This window comes from Palaemon carinicauda, chromosome 26 (genome assembly GCF_036898095.1).
Source record: "Palaemon carinicauda isolate YSFRI2023 chromosome 26, ASM3689809v2, whole genome shotgun sequence".
Taxonomy (NCBI): domain Eukaryota; kingdom Metazoa; phylum Arthropoda; class Malacostraca; order Decapoda; family Palaemonidae; genus Palaemon; species Palaemon carinicauda.
The window spans coordinates 64,415,387-64,436,514 of NC_090750.1; the positions used below are offsets into that span (position 1 = coordinate 64,415,387).

The following is a 21,128-nucleotide window of genomic DNA, read 5'->3' on the forward strand; positions in this document are numbered from 1 at the left end:
ATAGACATGAAGATCAGGTGGGTATAAGTGGAAATAATACATATTACATTCCTTTTATTTTCATGAAACTCCTTTGATGTTCATAATGCTGATTCCCACACTTTGATGGAGTTGGGTCACTATGGAAAATAATAAGAAATGTAATCTTAATCCTAAAAGTGGTGAGGGAGAGAACGGGTGTAAAAAATGAGTTAGCGGCTAGAGTGGATATGAATGTGTTGAGGTGGTTTGGCCATGTTGAGAGAATGGAAAATGGCTGTCTGCTAAAGAAGGTGATGAATGCAAGAGTTGATGGGAGAAGTACAAGAGGAAGGCCAAGGTTTGGGTGGATGGATGGTGTGAAGAAAGCTCTGGGTGATAGGAGGATAGATGTGAGAGAGGCAAGAGAGCGTGCTAGAAATAGGAATGAATGGCGAGCGATTGTGACGCAGTTCCGGTAGGCCCTGCTGCTTCCTCCGATGCCTTAGATGACCGCGGAGGTAGCAGCAGTAGGGGATTCAGCCTTATGAAGCTTCATCTGTGGTGGATAATGTGGGAGGTTGGGCTGTGGCACCCTAGCAGTACCAGCTGAACTCGGTTGAGTCCCTGGTTAGGCTGGAGGAACGTAGAGAGTAGAGGTCCCCTTTTTGTTTTGTTTCATTTGTTGATGTCGGCTACCCCCCAAAATTGGGGGAAGTGCCTTTGGTATATGTATGTATGTATGGAATCTTAATCTACTAAAACTTATTGAGTAATTGAGTCACCTATTGGCCTAGTATAATGGCAATTAATAGTCACAAAATAAGGTGCTTTATAAATAAGGCCTCCAGACTGTGAACCAAATACAGTCAAACTGTCATACTATAAATTTTATACAACACAGTACGTAAACTTCAAGTGTTTCACCTAACTTGGATCCAATTCTCTACGAGATCCTTTGACTAAATGAATAATCTTTAAACAAAAGATGGCAAGATAATTTTTGAAAAAAGAGGAAGCTTCAAAATCCTAACTACAAAAAACAAAGTAAGTTTCCCCTTATATATGTACTCTTATTCAAATAACACTAACACCTCTCGCATGGCAAATTTCCAAAGAGGGACTATGAACAACTGAGCTCAAAAAGTAGGTAGAAGAGATGAAATCCAAAACCTACGTTATATAATAAAGGTTTTGTAACTCATTACTTACAGCATTGTGTTCTAAAGCTAACAGAAGTCCTAGCCATGAAATCTTCAACAGAAAGATTTTTTAAGGTTCAAAATGAGAACCATCTGAAAAATGGAATAGCACATCTGGATTCCAATAAATTGTTGTAACACAAGAAGATTTGTCAATATTAAAGGATCAAAATACATCTGCTATATTACTCCAAGCCTAGATGCTTGAGTATGTTATTCAACATGGATCTACAGCCCTTAATAGATGAAATGGACAGTTTCCTTTCACAAATAGAAAATACAGAAACTTGACAATATCATCCAATCTCATTCTAGTCACTGAAACATTCAGTGATTTGCACCAATCAAAGTACATACATACATATACCAAGGCACTTCCCCCAATTTTGGGGGGTAGCCGACATCAACAAAGAAACAAAAACAAAAAGGGGACCTCTACTCTCTACGTTCCTCCCAGACTTTTCAGTGTATGTGTGGGCTAAGAAAAATTAGCTGTAACCAGAGAGAGGAATCCAATGTAGTACTGTCTGATCAGTTAAAAGTATCCAATAACACTCTAGCAGTAGTATCTCAACGGATGGCTGGTACCCTGGCCATTAACTTAGCGGATCGTTTAAAAGGAAAATTATTTTTTCCAATCAAAGTAAACCTAAAATTTTAAATGTAGACGACTGAAAACCCTTTTCTCTACGAACAGACAGAATAGTTACTGTGGTTAGATGTAGCATGCATAGGTTTGGATGTACTAACTTCGAAATCGGTTGTCTGGGAAGATTGGTCTTATATGGCAACCTCCTACAACACTCCAATAACAAAGGCCACAAATCTATAAACAACTCTCTTTGCAGGTAAATAAGAGCCACTAGAGTTCTCACAGTGTTTGCAGAAACTCTGAACTTTACATAGCTTGAACCTTGGAAAAAAGGAAACGCCTACAGATCCAGACTCGACCAACCCTGTAACAGGGAATCCACCTTTCTGTTGAAAGAAGGACTTCCCAAAAATTCGTAATTTACACTTACAGAACCCTTTTACCCCCGGGGTATTTGGAAATTTCCAACCCTTAACCCCCAAGGGTTATTTTTTTCCCAGCACATTTTGCAGTATATTTTTTTTAAATTGCTCTAACAGCCTTAATTTTTGTCATAGAGAGGTCAGGTTGGTCTCATTCTCTTGGAAAATGCCTGAATTTTCTAAAAAAAATTATCAAAAATATGAAAAAAAAATTTTATAGCATGTTTTTGCAAGGACGTACCGGTACGTCCATGGGGGTAAAGGGATGGCTTTTGTGAAACGTACCAGTACGTCCTTTGGGGGTAAAAGGGTTAAGAGATCATTCATTTCAAAGAAATCTGCATGAAAAAATAATTTTCCTTTAAAACGAACGGCTAAGTTAATGGCCAGGGTACCAGCCATTCGTTGAGACACTACTGTTAGAGATTTATTGGATACTTTTAACTGGTCAGACAGTACTACATTGGATCCCTTCTCTGGTTACAGCTAATTTTTCTTAGCCCACACATACACTGAAAAGTCTGGCCTCTTCTTTTCACATTTTCCTCTGTCCTCAAACACCTGACAACATTGAAATTACCAAACAATTCTTCTTTGCTCAAGGGGTTAACTTCTGCAATGTAACTGTTCAGTGGCTACTTTCTTCTTGGTAAGGGTAGAAGAAAGACTTTAGCTTTGGTAAGCAGCTCTTCTCGGACACTTCAAAATCAAACCATTGTTCTCTAGTCTTGGGTAGTACCATAGCCTTTGTAAGATGGTCTTCCACTGTCTTGGTACAGAGTTCTCTTGCATGAAGGTACACTTGGGAATGCTATTCTACCTTGTTTCTCTTCTTGTTTTTATGAAGGTTTTATAGTTTATACTGTATATGATATATCTAATTTAATGATGTTATTGATCTTAAAAAAATATTCTATTTTGATTGTTATTACCTCTTTTATTTATTTTATTGTTTCCTTTCCTCACTGGGCTATTTTTCCCTGTTGGCACCCTTGGACTTAGAGCATCATGCTTTTCCAACTAGCGTTGTAGCTTGATTAGTAATAATAATAATAATCTGCTATCAGAGATGGGGACTATGACCTTGTTATTTTGTTCTGAATATAAGCCAATATTGTTATGTAATATACAGTAAATGTAGTACACAGATATAACATATCCCATTACCAGCAATTCCTAAGCCTAAGGTCCCTTAAACATTGCTCTAAGCTTCAGGCAACTGATACGTGAGTTGATTGTCCTCGAAAACTTCCCTCATAGATGAAGATAATCTAAACTTCTTTCCTTTGAAGCATTTGTGAAAAGAGAAAAAAGCGATATCTAGGGACTCTTACCAATATAGATCCCACACATTTAGTAGTTGAAGTTAATTATGCATAACTGGACTACAATTTGTCTAGATCGGATCCCCAATTGAAATTGAGATGATATTGAAAACCTCTCATCTTCAAGTGACCCAACAGAATGTACTTCTCTAAAGTACCCATTTTCCCTAGCAGTTTCACCCACATCCGAACTGGTAACAACTTGATCCTCCCCAACTTTTCCAACAAAAGAAGAAAAGGCAGAAACTTTTCTAATGGCAATAAAACAGAAAAGAAATGGTTATCATCATCATTCCCATATATAGAATCCTCAGTCTTGCACCTCTTATTTTCAAAATATGAGCCTTTTCTGGATCGTTTAGATACTGTAATTGGCAGAGGTATTGGTTCCTTGACCAGGAGAGGATTGAAGGAAAGGGGGATTCAATAGTCCTCTTTGACCATAGACGGCACTCACGGCTCAGGATTCAGGCTTTCCCGTACCTATTAAATTAGGAAAACCTCACTATGCACCATCAGAACTCTTACTGAATGGTGCAGGAGAACTGCTTGGCAAAACTTGCCGCTAACCTTGGGTTTAAAACAGGGTTGGTTAGGTTAGAATCCCTGCCTTTGCTTGAAGACTCGCTGGTCTTTTTAAATATACCAACCGATTCCAAAGGTGAAAATTTTATTATGCTCATTGCTAACACCCAAATGTTGTTAATAACTATGAACATTATCATCCTCCTCTTCCCTGTAATTAACTAGCCTAGTCTATCAGAATTTTACCCTGAAATCAAAAACTTGAAAAGTAATTTATATTTTTCCTAGCTAGACAAACCTGACTCCTTTAAATAGGAATATGTTTTCAGTGTGAGCTGTAATGGTCGCTGAAATATTTAACAAGATATTTAATGACAGGTGAATGCAGGCGAGGAGCCCCAACCCCCAGGTTGGAAACTCTTCACTTTGATTTTTCAGATCAAGACTGAGAGAGGTGGTTGAGGTGGGATGCTGACCTTAAATTGAAAGACTCAAGATACATACATACATACATAAACCAAGGCACTTCCCCCAAATTTTGGGGGGTAGCCAACATCAAACAAATGAAACAGAAAAGTGGATCTCTCCTCTCTACGTTCCTCCCAGCCTGACAAGGGACTCAACCGAGTTCGGCTGGTACTGCTAGGGGTGCCACAGCCCAACCTCCCCCGTTATCCACCACAGATGAAGCTTCATAATGCTGAATCCCTTACATATAGCTAAGAAAATACAAATTATTTTAAAAATTTTTGTTCCCACATGTATACAAACCTCTCATCCTTTAAATAATGAAACTGATTAGTGGGTTCAAAGTTCCCCTTAGAACTGAACGGCTTGATTCTTTTTCTTTTCTGGAAATGTCAATCTACCTGGTCCTGTATGGAATAAAAGGAAATGACTCCAGCAACCACATATCTATGTGTCATAGAGATAATTAGGCTGATGGGTCTGGCCTGCCCAAGAAGATTGGTACATGGTCAAAGAAGGGATCCTTTCCCCTGAAGAGGATAGCAGTTCAGAATATACCTGGTGTATGAAGATCGACAAATTGGTATACAGTATATTCCACAATCCTAACCTTCATCTAGTAAGGATGAAGAGAGACACTTCTCTAGATTCTAAAGAATGGAGCTCAGAAGTGTAATTGACCAGTGTCAAATCAGATCTAGGGAATAATGCTTCAACTGCTTTGCCTCCAAGAGATGGGCAAAAATAACGAAGAGCCAATCATTCTACCTTCATTCCAAACTTACATCTATATATTACCAAAGACCAGATGCTTACTGCCCTAGATGACAGGCGGACATGAGTCTTTTATAGTTTATTTATGACATATTTGTTTTTGATGTTGTTAATAGTTTATATATGACATGTCTGTTTTGACGGTGTTACTGTTTTTAGAATGATTTATTGTTAATTTGTTCTCTTCATTTATTTATTTCCTTATTTCCTTTCCTCACTGGGCTATTTTTCCCTGTTAGAGCCCCTGGGCTTATAGCATCTTGCTTTTCCAACTAGGGTTGTAGCTTGGATAGTAATAATAATAATAATAATAATGGAGGAGCCACCGCATGACCAAGCACAAAGGCAACAAAGAACTTATGGGCGTATGCCTGTAGATTAAGGGTTGTTATGGTGGTCTGGTATATACACATTCCAGTCTTCAACACCTGGCCAACTACAAGATTCCTCTTGAAGGAAGGGGGGGGGCCTATCATCTGACTCCGTAAGCTCCAGTCCCATCTGATACCTTGACCCTCCCATAGGTGGAGGCACAAGTAATGTGGATAGTTTCACAAAGTTAGGAAGAGATCGTGTTCCTTAGACTCTCCTTTCTTGGTCCTGCCAGGGCTAAAGAAGAGTCGCCAGCACTTAAGCTCTGAAATAGGTTTTCTGCAGATTGCACCACAGAACCCTTATGGGACACAAAATCATCTCCTCTCAATACCACCCAAAGCTTGCTTAGGGAGGGGATGGAGAAGCAGTGGAGGCTGGGGCAGTTCCCTAGCAGGGTCTGAGTTTTGGCCACACAAAATAGCATATAACTGGAGCTCCTTCACCTCTCAGCATGGGAGGCTAAGCAGAGAAACCCTACAACTCACCTAATGACTTTTACAATACTAAAACAGCAACTAAAGTATTAGAGGCTCAAACAAGTACGCGTAAGAGCCTTGAGACCAGAGGTCATGTCCCACCCCGAGGGACGTGAGGTCCCAGGGTGCAGAGACTGCTTAAAGCTTCTCACAAGCATAGACAACACCCAGGAGGAAAAGAGGTCTTTCCCTTAAATCAAAAGACCATACCCAAGGCTGAATGGTAGCTTTGACAGCAGTATCTGAGAGGAGCTTCTCTCAGCAAAGGAAGACTAAAAATACATAACCTACACTAGACATTGTCCGAATGGAGAATAACCTCTCCTACAACACCAATCGCAGAGGAATAGCCCAAACCTGCAGAGGACCTTTGTAGATATTCACACATCTGCAGTGCCTCAAGAAAAATCCTCCCTCAGAGAAGATCCTGGAAGACCTCAACTTGTGAAGTTCCAGACTTCACAGATTGGAGGAACCTCGGTAGGTGTGGCTGACAGAGAAATGAGGGCCAAAAGGAGTTCCCTTGGGAACTCGACTAGAGCCAACAGATCAGGACCCCACTTGGCACGTGGCCATCTGGGAGCTACCAAGGTCATCCTGAGTCACCGGCAAAATCAACTCTCAGTTGATTAGGGGACAAACCAGGTTAAACAGCGGGGAAGTAAACACAGGGAGGTTCCTGTTTAGTCATTTGGTGAATAGGACTTTCCCGGAGAACCCTAAAGAACCAAAAGACTCTCTGCTATGCAAGGATGTAGGGAACACCTTGACCTTACACCCTGCCCATCGACCGAGTGTGTCTGCTAGTACATTCCTCTTACCCGGAATGTACCCAGCTGAAAAACTTACAGCGTGGAATGCCACCCCGATGTACACACACTTCATCAGTTAGAAGAATGGGGCCGGGATCGTTGCTCCTTGCTTGACATATGCCATTATGGTGGTGTTGTCACAACAATACTACCAAGTACCTCCCCAATTATTCTTGGAATGCCTGCAGCACTAGAATGATGAGTACAGTAGATACTTCTTCTGACCACAGCACTGAGTTGACCAAATCGTTCAGATTTGCGCCTGGGCCATTTTTCGGCACATCTAAGAACAATTGCATGGTTGAAGGCAGGGAGTTGAGTGAGACTCACCTGGTGAGTTTCCTTATTTAGCCAACAGGTAAGATTGTCCCAAGTCTCTTAACTCACTAGAACAGGAAGGGATAGGAGATCCATAGAGGCTGACAAGTGATTCTTCACATACCCACTAACATCTATGATGGATGCACCCGTGAAGAACGAGCTTCTTCAGCAAGGGAAAGTGGCCGAGAAGACACTACCAGCACCGGACTGGTATTTCAGAAATGGATGAGCTATCTCCTTGAGCTTACTGATATGATCGTTTGACAGTAAGATTCTCGCTGCTGCTGTGTCTATTAGCATGTCCAAGTACTTCAACCTCTCCTTGAATAAGAAATTCAATTTTTAAACAATTTATCACAAATCCCAAAATGTTGACAAAAGCGAGAGGTCAAACTCAATCTTGTAGAACAGACACCCATTGAGATACATCAACCCACAAATCACTAGTGAGTGGGCCCAAGTTACAAAACAAGGTGAAAACTCGAGGAGAAATATACACTAGGAAGCACAAAGTACTATAGAGGAAGAAGTGGAGGTATTTTGAAAGGACTGATGCATGGGTGCTTGAAAGTATGAAGACTTCATTTCCAATGGGACTCAGCAAAGACTATACTGTTTCCCTCCTTACTTTATTTGACCCAATCTCATTCAGCGACGAAAGGTCGATGACCAGCCTCCACCATCAGTTGGTTTCTCCTCCAGGAAGAGTCAACTGTATAAGTGCGGAGGTCTCGAACAAATTCGAGCACATTCTTCTCTAACATCCCTCCTACCTCCGTCCACAGTGTGAAAACCTCGGCAACATTTGAGGAACAGACAAGAACTCATCGATAAATGAGATAACGGAATTGGTCTGAAAGGGTAGCAAGCAACCAGTGCAAAGAATACTTTATACCCAAGGGCCAGCCATAGCCTCTGCCAGGTTGCTCAATGGCCCGACAAGCAACTCCTTACTAAAGGTAGCAGCAGAGGGAGAACACTGGAAACATTTTCCTCTCCATCCTTTCTTCCACAATTTCCGTGTCTGGAAGGACTAGGTTGGATGGCTTAAAAGGGCTGTGCATACACAGGCTCCTTCTTGGAAAAAGCTGCGGGCGGTCCTGATTGGAGTCTAGGACAAGCCCTGGAGGCTTTCCTTACACCTGATCTTGCAGGCATGGCCGATCCCGATGGTTGGCTGCAGCTCCACTCCTAAGGGACAAGGCACCTGAAGAAAACTGCGAGCTGGATCAGGGAGCGCTGTGAAGCAATCATCCACATCTCCACCAATGCCTACAAGTGACGCCTCAGAAGGAGAGACGTGGCCATTCGCACCTACAAGTTCCAAAGCAACAGAGCTACCTCTGGGCATTTTTCCTCCTCAAAACCCAGTTGGTCTAATAGTTGCCGATTAATTCCAGGAAGGTCACTGCCTTCCCACTGTATAGCATAAGACTTGTGCTGCTCAAGAATCTTTAGGGTTGATAAGTACAGTACATCACTGCACCTAACCACTGGTCAAGTCAGGAGTCCAAGCCCAATGGATCATGGCCTCTTAACTCAAGAGGCCAAGAATGCCCTCTGCCTTGAGTCTCTCCAAGGAGTCCCTATGTAAGAGTGCACACCAACAGGTGCTAATGTAACCAGCTTGCATAGAACCTTCTCTGCCTCAAGAGTGGAGGGAAACAAGGTTGTGACTGATTAGATGTGAGAAAAAGTTCAGAGATTCACAGATCTGATCGTCAATTCAATCCATAACCAAACTAATCAGATCTGACCAGGGCAGCTACAGGGATGGCCTGGTCCCTTTATGAGAACCGAAATACCGCTCAATAAATGAGGTTCTCCTTGATGGCACAGCCAAGGTCACCCCTATCCTCTACTGATCAGGGAGGGGTAATAGCTGTGGGCCCGCACCCGGAGGCACAAGGAGTAAGATCTTCTGGGCCCAAACTCTGCCAAGGCGCAGGACCGTGACCACAGGTATGTGCACCGTACATGGGGGAGGGAAACACACGGCTAGGTGCCATCCAAAACCAGACACAGATAATGTGGATTCTGATCTCAGACAAATTACTCCCACTAACAACTTTCACAGGAATTACTAAAAAATCCATAAGACTACTTCTCTTATTTACATAAATAACATAAATCCTAAATATCACCCAATCTAAAGGGGGTAATCATCAATAAAATGCAAGAATGACAATAAGACTGAACATACAAAGAGGCTGTGTTGTACCTAAGTCGACATTACTGCCATTAACCACCAGATGATCTAAATACCGTACAGTAGTAAAGGGCTAAGCCTACTGAAGGAAAATATATGGGAAATTTTGAGATTCAGGGTATATGTTAATCCTTTTACCCCCAGGCTATTTGGAAATTTCCAACACTTAACCCCCAAGGGGTTATTTTTTTCCCAGCACATTTTGCAGTATATATTTTTTTAAATTGCTCTAACAGCCTTAATTTTTGTCATAGAGAGGTCAGGTTGGTCTCATTCTCTTGGAAAATGCCTGAATTTTCTCAAAAAATTATCAAAAAATTTGAAAAACAATTTTTTATAGCATTTTTTTGCAAGGACGTACCGGTACGTCCATGGGGGTAAAGGGATGGCTTTTGTGAAACGTACCAGTACGTCCTTTGGGGGTAAAAGGGTTAATATAAAACCGGGCTTTGAGGAAAGTATTATGAACATGAGGGGAGGTTCATAAAAATGATAAATACAAGCTTATACCACATAAGTTAAACATGTATGATACAGTCAACTTTTGTTATCCGCATTGGGTATCAATGAATTTCTTATTAGGCAAAAAAGCTAAATCTGACACCAAAATTCTTGACCACAAAAATCACCAACCACCATGAGTCCAAAAGGATTATCAAAGAAGTAGAAATTGCCAATTACAGCATGAAATTTTGCAATGGAAATCGGCTACTAATAATGTACAATATCAAAAAATTGCCAAAGACGAAGTGAAAATGGGAAATTTACATTTAAAAATTGCCAAATACAGTGTAATGTTAAATTTTGCAAGTCAAACCATGAAAACTATCATTAGAAATCAACAAATAATACTGTACATAACCGTATTAAAAATCACCAAAGAACACGAGTCATAATGTGAAACTTAAAGGAGTTAGAAATTTGCAAATAATACTATATGCTAGGAAACTATATGGAAAAGATACTGTTAATTATATGAGTCTTTCAGTCGAGAAACATGCCAAGCGCCATTTTTAAAAAATGTCAGAAATCGCGATTGAAAATTGCCAATTTTCAACCCCAAAAAACTGTTCATCGTATTGAAAAATTTTAGGTTAACTGTGTTCTGCATATAATTTGCTACTATCTATAACAAATATGAAACTCCTAGCTATTATATTTACCGAGTAATTCGCAATTGAAAATTGGCAATTTTCAATCGCGATTTCTGACACTTTTTTAAAAATGGCGCTTGTCATGTTTCTAGACTAAAAGACTCATATGAGAGCATATTCTCAATACCACTGACACCTTAAGATCAGTCAATTACAAAACTAAAATAAAACCAATAGGTAAATGATGATGTTAAAATACACCAACTGATAATATAAACGTAAAAAAATTATCAAATGAAGCTCAGTTAATATTGAAAATCAGGATTATTTTAGGCTTCTTGCAGTACATACAGTATACATTATGTTGTCCGCTAAAACTAGAGATATGCTGACGTGTCGTGTTTTTAAGCCCCTCCTACTACCGAACATAGTTTTAAGCAAAGTATTAATTTATTTTGCAGTTATTAATTGAAACGTTTTAAGGAAACATATTATATGACGAGAGAGAGAGAGAGAGAGAGAGAGAGAGAGAGAGAGAGAGAGAGAGAGAGAGAGAGAGAGAGAGAGAGAGAGAGAGAGAGAGAGAGAGAATGAATTATCAAGATGTTTGAATAAGTTTAGAAATTATATAAACGATAATCTTTGTTATTCGTATCTGCGCATATTCTCGAGAGTGGCAGCTTGAGATCAGCTGATCACACCCAAAAGGTAAAAAATAAAAGGAAGTCAGTAATACTTGATAGTTAAAACACACTAGATATTGAAAACAAAACTACAACAAAGCTTCAATAAAGCACAATTAACTATATAAAAAATTCATGATTTTTACAATGTGACAAGGTTGTGTTTTAAGCTATGATTAAAACTGGATTTATGCAGTATAAAATTTTTGCGCTGTATTTAATTAATTAAGGAAACAAAGATTTTGATTTCTTCTGCTATATCCATGTACTGTATTGCACCTAAGGAATTGCTCACCAACATTAGCAATGCAATGATGTTAATTTCATTCTTAAACTCAGGGCTATCAAATGTAATAATGCATAGTTAATTCAGTAATTTGTTTCCGGTAAAATACAGTTAATTTGGTTAAAATAAGAAAAAAGTTGGATACTTAGGGTCCACATTTGACAGACTTATCATGTACAGTGGAACCTCTACTTACGAACGTATCTACATCCGAATTTTCCAACATCCGAAGTAAAATTCGAGCAATTTTTCGATTCTACACCCGAATTTTATTTTGACACACGAAGTAAGCAATTTTCGTCGTACTGGTTGTATCCGAATTTTTCGACACGCAAAGTACAATTCGAACACGTTCCTACTTTACACCCGAATTTTTTTTCAACACCCGAAGTAAACAATACCCGTACACGTAGATGGTATTCATAGCGCCGGATGTATTTTTTATTTCCGCCGATAGAAGGCAGCACTTCGACCTCAGAGGGACCCTCAATTAGCGTGGCTTGGGTCCTTCCTCTGTTCTCGTCGGCTTCGTGTGGTTGTGCCCTGTGCGTTCTGCTATTAAGTGTGTTTGAATCGTGATTTTTTACGTTCATCCCTTTACAGTATTTTACGTAAATCATGGGTCCTAAAAGGCTTAGTTTCGCAAGTGGTAGTGGTAGTGGTAGTGGTGAGAAAAGGAAGAAGGAAATGCTTTCTCTAGAAGTAAAGCAAGGAATTATTGAAAAGCATGAGCGTGGCATCTGCGTGAGTGAACTTGCAAAAGAATATGGCCGAAACATGTCGACGATCTCGACAATCTTGAAACAGAAAGAGTGAGAAATTGATTAAAATTAATCATCAAAAAGAAAAAAAAGAAAATGTAAAAATAAATATAAAATATAAAAATAAAAAAAAATAAATAAGCTAAGTTAGGTTTAGTGTAAGTTAGAATAAGTTACGGTAGTGTACGTAGTCAGCCTCTCTACCTCCCCGCCGCCCGTCCGTCTCCTCTCTGCGTAGCAAGACAGACACCTGCTCTGGACTTTCTAAGGTAAAGTGACGCTAAAAACACGTTTCTTAATTATTTTTTCTTTATAATTATTCTTTTTTACATGTCTATTATCTAATTTAGTGTGCATTATTGTCATGTGTAATTATGTGTAGTAATTTATTTAGGAGTTATCATAGGTTTTTGGGCTCAACCACGGATTAATCCTATTTCAATGTATTCTTATGGGAAAATTCGTTTCGACAACCGAACATTTTCTACACCCGAAGTCGGTTGTGGAACGTAATAAATTCGTATGTAGAGGTACCACTGTATTATCGAAAAAAAAAAACTTGTTTTCTATACGTGAATTTGGTATATGTCGCAGTTTCCATAAGCTAATTAATCACAGATAACATGAGTTGACTGTACAGGAGTAAAAATCATGTAACAATAATAACAACAAAGTAATTTCAAGTATTTTCCTTTCTTATAGAGCAAAGGGGAGTAGTACAGTTCATTACAGTACAGTATTAGTAATATTTCCATACTCTATACTGTATTGTATTCAATAAAAAGTATTAAAATAAAAAATATAAACTCTTTCCAGATGACTACTAACCCTTTTACCCCCAAAAGGACGTACTGGTACGTTTCACAAAACCCATCCCTTTACCCCCATGGACGTACCGGTACGTCCTTGCAAAAAAATGCTATAAAAAATTTTTTTCATATTTTTGATAATTTTTTGAAAAAATTCAGGCATTTTCCAAGAGAATAAGACCAACCTGACCTCTCTATGACAAAAATTAAGGCTGTTAGAGCAATTTAAGAAAATATTCTGCAAAATATGCTGGGAAAAAAATAACCCCTTGGGGGTTAAGGGTTGGAAATTTCCAAAGAGCCTGGGGGTAAAAGGGCTAATATAGACTTTATCATGGTTGGGTAGTTGGTGAGAAAAGTAAATCCCCTTCAAATCTATTGTTTTTCCTACATACATACAATAAAGTATGTTACAACATAGTATACTGTATGCTATATTTTTACTATTTACTCAAAAACATTAAGCTATCATTATAAAATCAATGACTTACCAGACTTTTCTTTTGGGCTCAGCTTCCAATATTTATGATTTTTTTTTTTTTCAGAAGTTTAACAAAAATTTGGTTATGCAATAGATAAAATACACGAAAGCTAGCCAACTGCTATTAGATTCAATCTATCACATATAATTATATTTGACAAAAATGTCAAAATTAAGATATACTTATTATAATGAGTCAGCCTAGAAAGCATTAATTTTTAAAATAAAATAACATCTATCTCAAATTAACAAAGCTATTTATTCTTTTCGATTAAGTAAATGTTCCCTTTTCTGTAATAATTAATTGAAATGAAATATATTATATTTGACAAAAATGTCAAAATTAAGATATACTTATTATAATGAGTCAGCCTAGAAAGCATTAATTTTTTAAATAAAATAACATCTATCTCAAATTAACAAAGCAATTTATTCTTTTCGGTAAGTAAATGTTCCCTTTTCTGTAACAATGAATTGAAATTAATTGAAATACAGTACTGTACTTTATATGTAACTTTTAAAGGTTAAAAAATAAATACTTGACATATTGAAAACAATAACATTTTTTTCTATACAAATAATCAATACTTGAATCTTTAAAAACCTGAATACTGAACAAAATTAATTCTTATGAAAATCATAGCTTTCAAGGTTAATATTTTAAATTGGGAAAATGCAAGTTATGTATGTATGTATGCACTGTCTTGTCATACTAATAATTTTAACTTCAGACAAACTGTTAGATGAAAGAAATGGCATCAGTCATGATAGTGCTAGATTCTTTAAACATCGTGCAGCTAGTAAGCAAATGGTATTTCCTGAAAGCTTAATCTAAAGGCTACCTGCTAAGACACAAAATTTAAAGAAACAAAATTCCCTTGGCATACACAGAGCAGAAAAAAGGCAAACCACAAATGCAGAAGTATAAAATAACCTTACAATGAAAAACACAAAACTTTAAAATCAATTCTTAAATCCAATTGCTAAGGACAGGGTGTGGTAGTTATAGTGATTCAATGATGTGTCAATAAACAGACCCTACCTGGTGGACTTGCTTTTGACTTGTTTGCCTTTCTCCTTGATAGAAGGAGAAAACTCTGTGATAGAAGCCGAAGTGACACCACTTGTGCCACTGGCCACATAACCAGTTCTGCTCCCTGCCAGCCTTAGTCCCACACGAGAACCAACAGAGAAGGCTCGGACACGGGCAGGTTCGGCTGGGCTCACTTCCAGTCTGCAGTTGTTGTAGACCCACACAGGAGGGATGGAGGAGGCAGGAGAAGGAAGAGGAGGACCAACAGGACCAATGTTACTGTACAATAACTGAGTTAGCCAAGAGCAGGGCGGCAGCATTGCAAAACAGGGCATTACAGTACCTCCTTTCAACCTCCAACACCTAACAACTATGTACCAAAAACATTACACCACAGGATACCGTAACTATGAATTTCTTCATGCTCCTATTAGCTAACCATATCTAACCAAATACAGATGCCTAACCTTGAAATTTGGAAACAATATTCTATTGTTTTTCCTACCACCTCATGGTCTAAAAGCCTTTACAATAGCCTGCCTCGGAGCCTTGCACCTTATGTAAGCAAAGCCACAGAGTTCAACTGCCATATTCTTATGTTAATAACAATACAGAGTTTAGTAACAATACAAGCTTATTTTAAAATCATTTAAACAAAAGGTTAGAGTGAGTTCTTTCACAAAATTAAACAAAATATAAACATCTAAACTCTTTGGATGCACTAAGATACATGAAAATAATAATATTAACAGGATATGAGTCTGAAGATAAGAGTCAAAGTTTGAAAACTTTCAGCATATTCAGAAGTCTGCAGTTGAAAATTTTCATCAAGTTTTTCTTAAATAAGAGTTTTATTGTATCCATTTCAATTTCTTTACTACTGTTTCCAACAAAACCTTAAAAAATTCAATGCAAAAGAAAATGAACAAAGGTTTAGTAAACTCTTTAGAGTAAAGTCCCATATATCCGATTTTCAATAATCATATCTCAAGTATAATTCTGAACTTGCGTTAAAAGAAATTATTCAAACATTAAAAATGATCTCTTAAGGATTAAACCTGATACGCAACCAATTAAAAGGTTTTTGTTATCCAGCACGCCATCTGTCTACTTTCTTCTAAGTCCATGTAATACAAGGTAAGGTGGTGGTCTTATACTGAATTTCAAAGAACTGAACTGAGTAATTATAAGGAAAACTACTGTATGAAAGCAAACTTTAATAAATATAGTAGTACAGAAGGTCCCAAGTTTTAACCATCCAAAGATACAAACACATTGACTGAATATATATATATATATATATATATATATATATATATATATATATATATATATATATATATATATAAATATATATATATATATATATATATATATATATATATATATATATATATATATATACACATATATATATAATATATATGAGAGAGAGAGAGAGAGAGAGAGAGAGAGAGAGAGAGAGAGAGAGAGAGAGAGAGAGAGAGAGAGAGAGAGAGAGAGAGAGAGAGAGAGAGAGAGAGAGAGAATTTCCAAGCATACATTAAGCATCTCCATTTATATGGAGTAAATTACAAATATATGATACCAGTATTGTGTAAAAGCAAGAAAAAATGAAAGAAAGAATATGAAATAATGATTTTTTACTGTTATAAATAAACTATTGTAGACCTAAATCTTATACATACATTTACTGTATATATTTACTGAATAGACCAAGCAGTAATTTGATAACGAACTACAGCTGCTTCAATCCTCGAGAATAATATAAACACTACCGCAGTGCATATGGCCACTTGTTTGTGTATGTTTCAATTGTGTAATAGCATGATAAAATATCCTTCTGTACACACTATTTATTAAATATACCAAGCTGTAATTTAAAAAGAAACAACAGTAACATAAACATTTATACAGTATTCAAAAGTATACTACACATTAAGTTAGCTGATTCTACTGTCGTGTAAATAAATAAACACTAACGCAGTGCATACGGGTGCTTATTTGTGTACGTTTTTAGAAAGTAATAAGATAATGAAACCAAAAAATAACCCTTAGTGAATATATCAAGCAGTAATTTAAACACAAATTGCAATAATATCCATATTAAACTTCCCTACAAGTTAGCCGATTCCACCAACAATAAAAAGTAAACACTACGGAAAGCATGGCCGGTTGTTTGTGTATGTTTCTATTGTATAATACGATAAAACAATAAAACCACCTATCATAGAACTTGAAACAGTAAGTAAAACAATATTTGCAATAACATGATATCTATTTCATATGAAACTGGACTTTATTTGTTGGATTTTGCAGCTGAAAACCGTAGGAATGCAGGCTTACAACCATCTCTACTTGCAACTGGTTTCTCAGATTATTGTGTTCATAAGGTTCACTAAGTTGGAGACCTTCCGTACGTACCTTGTGCTGTATTCTTTTTTAGATTTATCATTAAAAATAAAACGACCATCAAAAAATAAATATTGGTTTTATATAAAACTTCAAGACCGAGTTGTGGAATGATCTTCCTAATCGGGTTGTTGAATCAGTAGAACTTCAAAAGTTCAAAGTTGGAGCAAATGCTTTTTTGTTGACCAGGCAGACATGAGTTTTTATAGTTTATATATGATATATTTGTTTTTGACGTTAATAGTTTATACAGTATATGACATATCTCTTTTGACATTACTTTTTTTAGAATGATTTATTGTTAATTTGTTCTCTTCAGTTATTTATTTCCTTATTTCCTTTCCTCACTGGGCTATTTTTCCCTATTGGAGCCCCTGGGCTTATAGCATCTTGCTTTTCCAATTAGGGTTGTAGCTTGGATAGTAATAATAATAATAATATAATAATTCTTAAAAATCTGGATATTGGAAGCTTTAGAGTATTGACAGACTAGCTTTGTGAACAAGTATTTATGGGTGAGGGGTTATTTGTTTTATTGATTTTTTTTTCTCCTTAATTACACAAAAGGACCAAGTTAGTTTCTGAAGATCATATTATCGACTTGAAGTAAATTTCATTCTGTGGTTGTTGAATTGCTGGTCCAGAAATACAGTACAAGATACTGTATCAACTGATAGCCCAGACACTATGCATGGCAAAATCAAGCTTTAAATCAGTGCCCTATATTCTAAGACTGGTTCCCAACCTGGGGGAAATTTGAAACTTCTAGGGGGGGGGGGAAATAATTACACTACCTACTAACTAAAACAAGCGGAAAATGTCCACATAGTATGTGCGGCAATTTGTTGTTAGCCATTCAATTGTGATATGATCATATCACTTCTCACTGACATGATATTCAAGGGGAGAATTGGAATATCATGCCCATTTCTGAGGCAGGCGAGTGGGCATGAGGGCTGGGCGGGGCATGAGGGCTGGGTGGGGCATGAGGGCTGGGCGGGTCATGAAGGGGGAAATCTGGATGGTTGAACTGGGTGCAGGGGGAAAATGACTGAAAAAAGGTTGGGAACCACTGTTCTAAGAGCTTATTATGAATACAGTATTAGAATCCCATTATAATAAGCTCTTATCATATAGGGCACTGATTCAAAGTTTGATTCTTAAGTGAATAGTTTCTGAACTATCAGTATAGTAGGTATGGTATCTTATACTTCTGGAACTGTGATTTAACAACTTCTGGATAAGATATACATCAAGCCGATGTAAGTTTAGAACTAGAATGGGTTGTTTACGTTTACAACACAGCATTTTTAATCATTATATAAATACTACCAACATCTATTTTCATATTTTCTTTTAGAGTTACCATTTTACTCACAAAATGTTTTATTCATTCAAGTGAATATTGTTTCTTGAGACTTTGTTATAATTTCCCTTCCTACGCAATGAAGTTAAATGTACTCTAAGTATCCAATTTGGTTGATTATACATTATTTAATTATCCTATAAACCCAAAAGGTAAATTATCAAGATACAACATGCAACATTAATCATAAATGAAGAGTAATGAAGAGTATTTTTATGACAATAAAAGAAACAAACGTGATATATTTTAGTCTTTCCCATCCTTAGTAATGAAAAATTTTCAATTACCTAAACTTTTAAAATACCTAAGCGTTCGGGTAACAGGGACTTGACTTTACTGAACTATAAGTTAATGAACAACTTTTTTTTTTTTTTTGTAGAGTTGAGAAACCATATTTCACACAAAAATAATGGAGTGCCTAGCTAGGCTTATTATAAAAGGTATTATATTCAAAAGCATTAATTTTTACAATTATTTTCTGCTAAGCAAAACCAATTGCCATAATATACATAGGGACATGCATCCAAAGAGCTTTTATAAGAGGAATATATTTATAAAACAACAGCATACATATGTACAAGGACCAAAATCCCGCCAGTAAATTTAACAATAACCAATTTACAAATCCTCTAGAGCTTCTATTACAAACATAATGTTTTAATATAAATCAAACTAATATAAGGGTCTGAAACGCATCCTTACCTGTTGAATGAAGTACAGTATATTGTATGCTAATTTCACTATTTGTTAAGGGAAGAAAGATATGCAAATTTCATAGTGCAGAATCATAATTCAAATACGATAACTAGATTATACTGTCAAATCCAATAAACCGTGTCATCTTTAATTTATCTAAATTGTCCAGTCAAATGCTCATGATCCTGATAAAAAAGTTTTCAATAATGATAAAACAATATGCTTTATAGTATATTCACTCTTATCTCACACAAATCGAAGTTTCAGAACTACTCTCAAACCTCATCAGTTTCAAGGAGAGGAAGCATTTGATGATAAGCTTATATTGTAAGGTAGTAATAGAACACTGTACATTGAAAACAATAAACTGTATCCTATTCTTTAATGGGTACTCATTCTGTGGGCAGCATAGACTTTCTTTGATAAATCTAATTTCAAGTTTTAAAGATTACTAACACTAACTTTACAGTAATAGGTTGAAGGTCAGAATTTTACAAAACTTGATTTTACACTAAAGGTTTTCTTCCGAAAACAAGTAAAATTTCACACTTTTAAAAGCCGGATTTTTTAATAAGACATGACAAGAGCTAACTGGGTTACTTATTGCTCCTGATAGGAAATAAAACACAATTTCCACAATGCGCTGTGCCACTGCTCACTCAATTTATCTTAAAAGGCCATTATATATTCATAATACTTTCATCGTTCGAAAAGAATGGTAAAAATTACCAAGAAAAATTAATGGACTGAAAATAAAAAAAAGATGAAACTATGAATATGCAGGACCTTTCTAATAAAAAATAAAACCAAGGCTCTTCTACTGTACTAATGTCTAGAAAACTATGGTATAAAGATCAAAGGGAAAAGTAAGAAAAAATTATTTGAATTCTTCATCTTAAATTTCTAAAATACAAATGATTAAAATTAAATACTTATATGCAAGATCATTCTAAGCAATAGGCAGAAAAAATGGCCTTCATATAAAATCTCAAAATAAGAGATTAAAAGCTGCACTACATAGAAAGAAAACTAGTTGCCCCAAAAGTCATTCCATTACCAACTAAGATAAAAGCAATATCAACTACAAAAGGAGTTAATCAGTATAACCAACAGTTAATGATGAGGATACATGTTTATTTCTATGGTAAAAGGGAGAAAAAAAGGACTATTACAAGAGTTGTGATTTATTTAAAAAGAAGGGTATGTACTCAGGAATTAGTTGAGTTTTTAAAAATCCCAAGCTTCCATCAACCAAAACACACACACACACACACACAATAATTGCAGTCTTCCCTCTTTTTGTAATATACTTTGGGGTAAATATTTCAACTTTGATGGAAAAGGTCTTCAAACAACATATAACTAAATGTATCACATTGCTTTATTCTATTCAAACAACAGATATCTAAAAGTATCACATTGCTTTACTCTAAAACTGCAACAGGCTATGAAATTCCTACAAGAAAATAACTACCCAACTTGATCAAAATAGAAACGGCAAAACTGGGTTCAAGAACCGTGAGGATGATTATCCGAGAGCGCCAATCGAAAATTTGCTAATTTAAAGAAGAATATTCATGGCAATAAATATTCAATTTCGTGAATACAGCTGAATTAGGAAGCCACAATAGAACCAACATGCCTTCCCACTTCATAAAACACAGTGCACACAAAAACTAGCCGTCTGTTAATTTCTTTTTATGGTTCATATAATTCCCCTACCTTAAATTACAATAAATGGTCAAGTTAGACAATTAACGAACTCAAGAGGCCTAGACAACTTACTGTATATTTACTTTAGTGCTACTAATGACACTGCTCAAATTTTAGTAATTATGAAAATTAAAAACTCTAAGTAAAACATTTACTTTCCAGATCTGATTTACCATGCTTATAGTTGCTAATACTGTATATTAAAATGAATTTATATTTTTAGAATTCCTAATGTAACCTTCTTTATGCTGTTACTAAATATCTCAGAATCCAACAACTTGTAATAAAATATATATCTTTTATTTTCTATTAATAGCCATAAGGTATATAGTACT

The 21,128-nt window shown here is 36.3% G+C and overlaps 1 protein-coding gene across 11 annotated transcripts in view; it reads right to left on the minus strand.

Moving 5' to 3' along the window:
* chico (insulin receptor substrate 1 chico) overlaps positions 1-21,128 on the minus strand; it is a 179,958-nt gene that overhangs the window by 12,087 nt on the left and 146,743 nt on the right. For 10 of the 11 annotated variants that reach the window (XM_068349658.1, XM_068349662.1, XM_068349656.1 and 7 more), the window contains one exon: positions 14,616-14,807. The exons of the other annotated variant lie outside the window; for it this stretch is intronic. In XM_068349658.1, the coding sequence (XP_068205759.1) occupies positions 14,616-14,807 (192 nt within the window). The remainder of the gene's footprint in view (positions 1-14,615; positions 14,808-21,128) is intronic. 11 annotated transcript variants of the gene reach the window in all.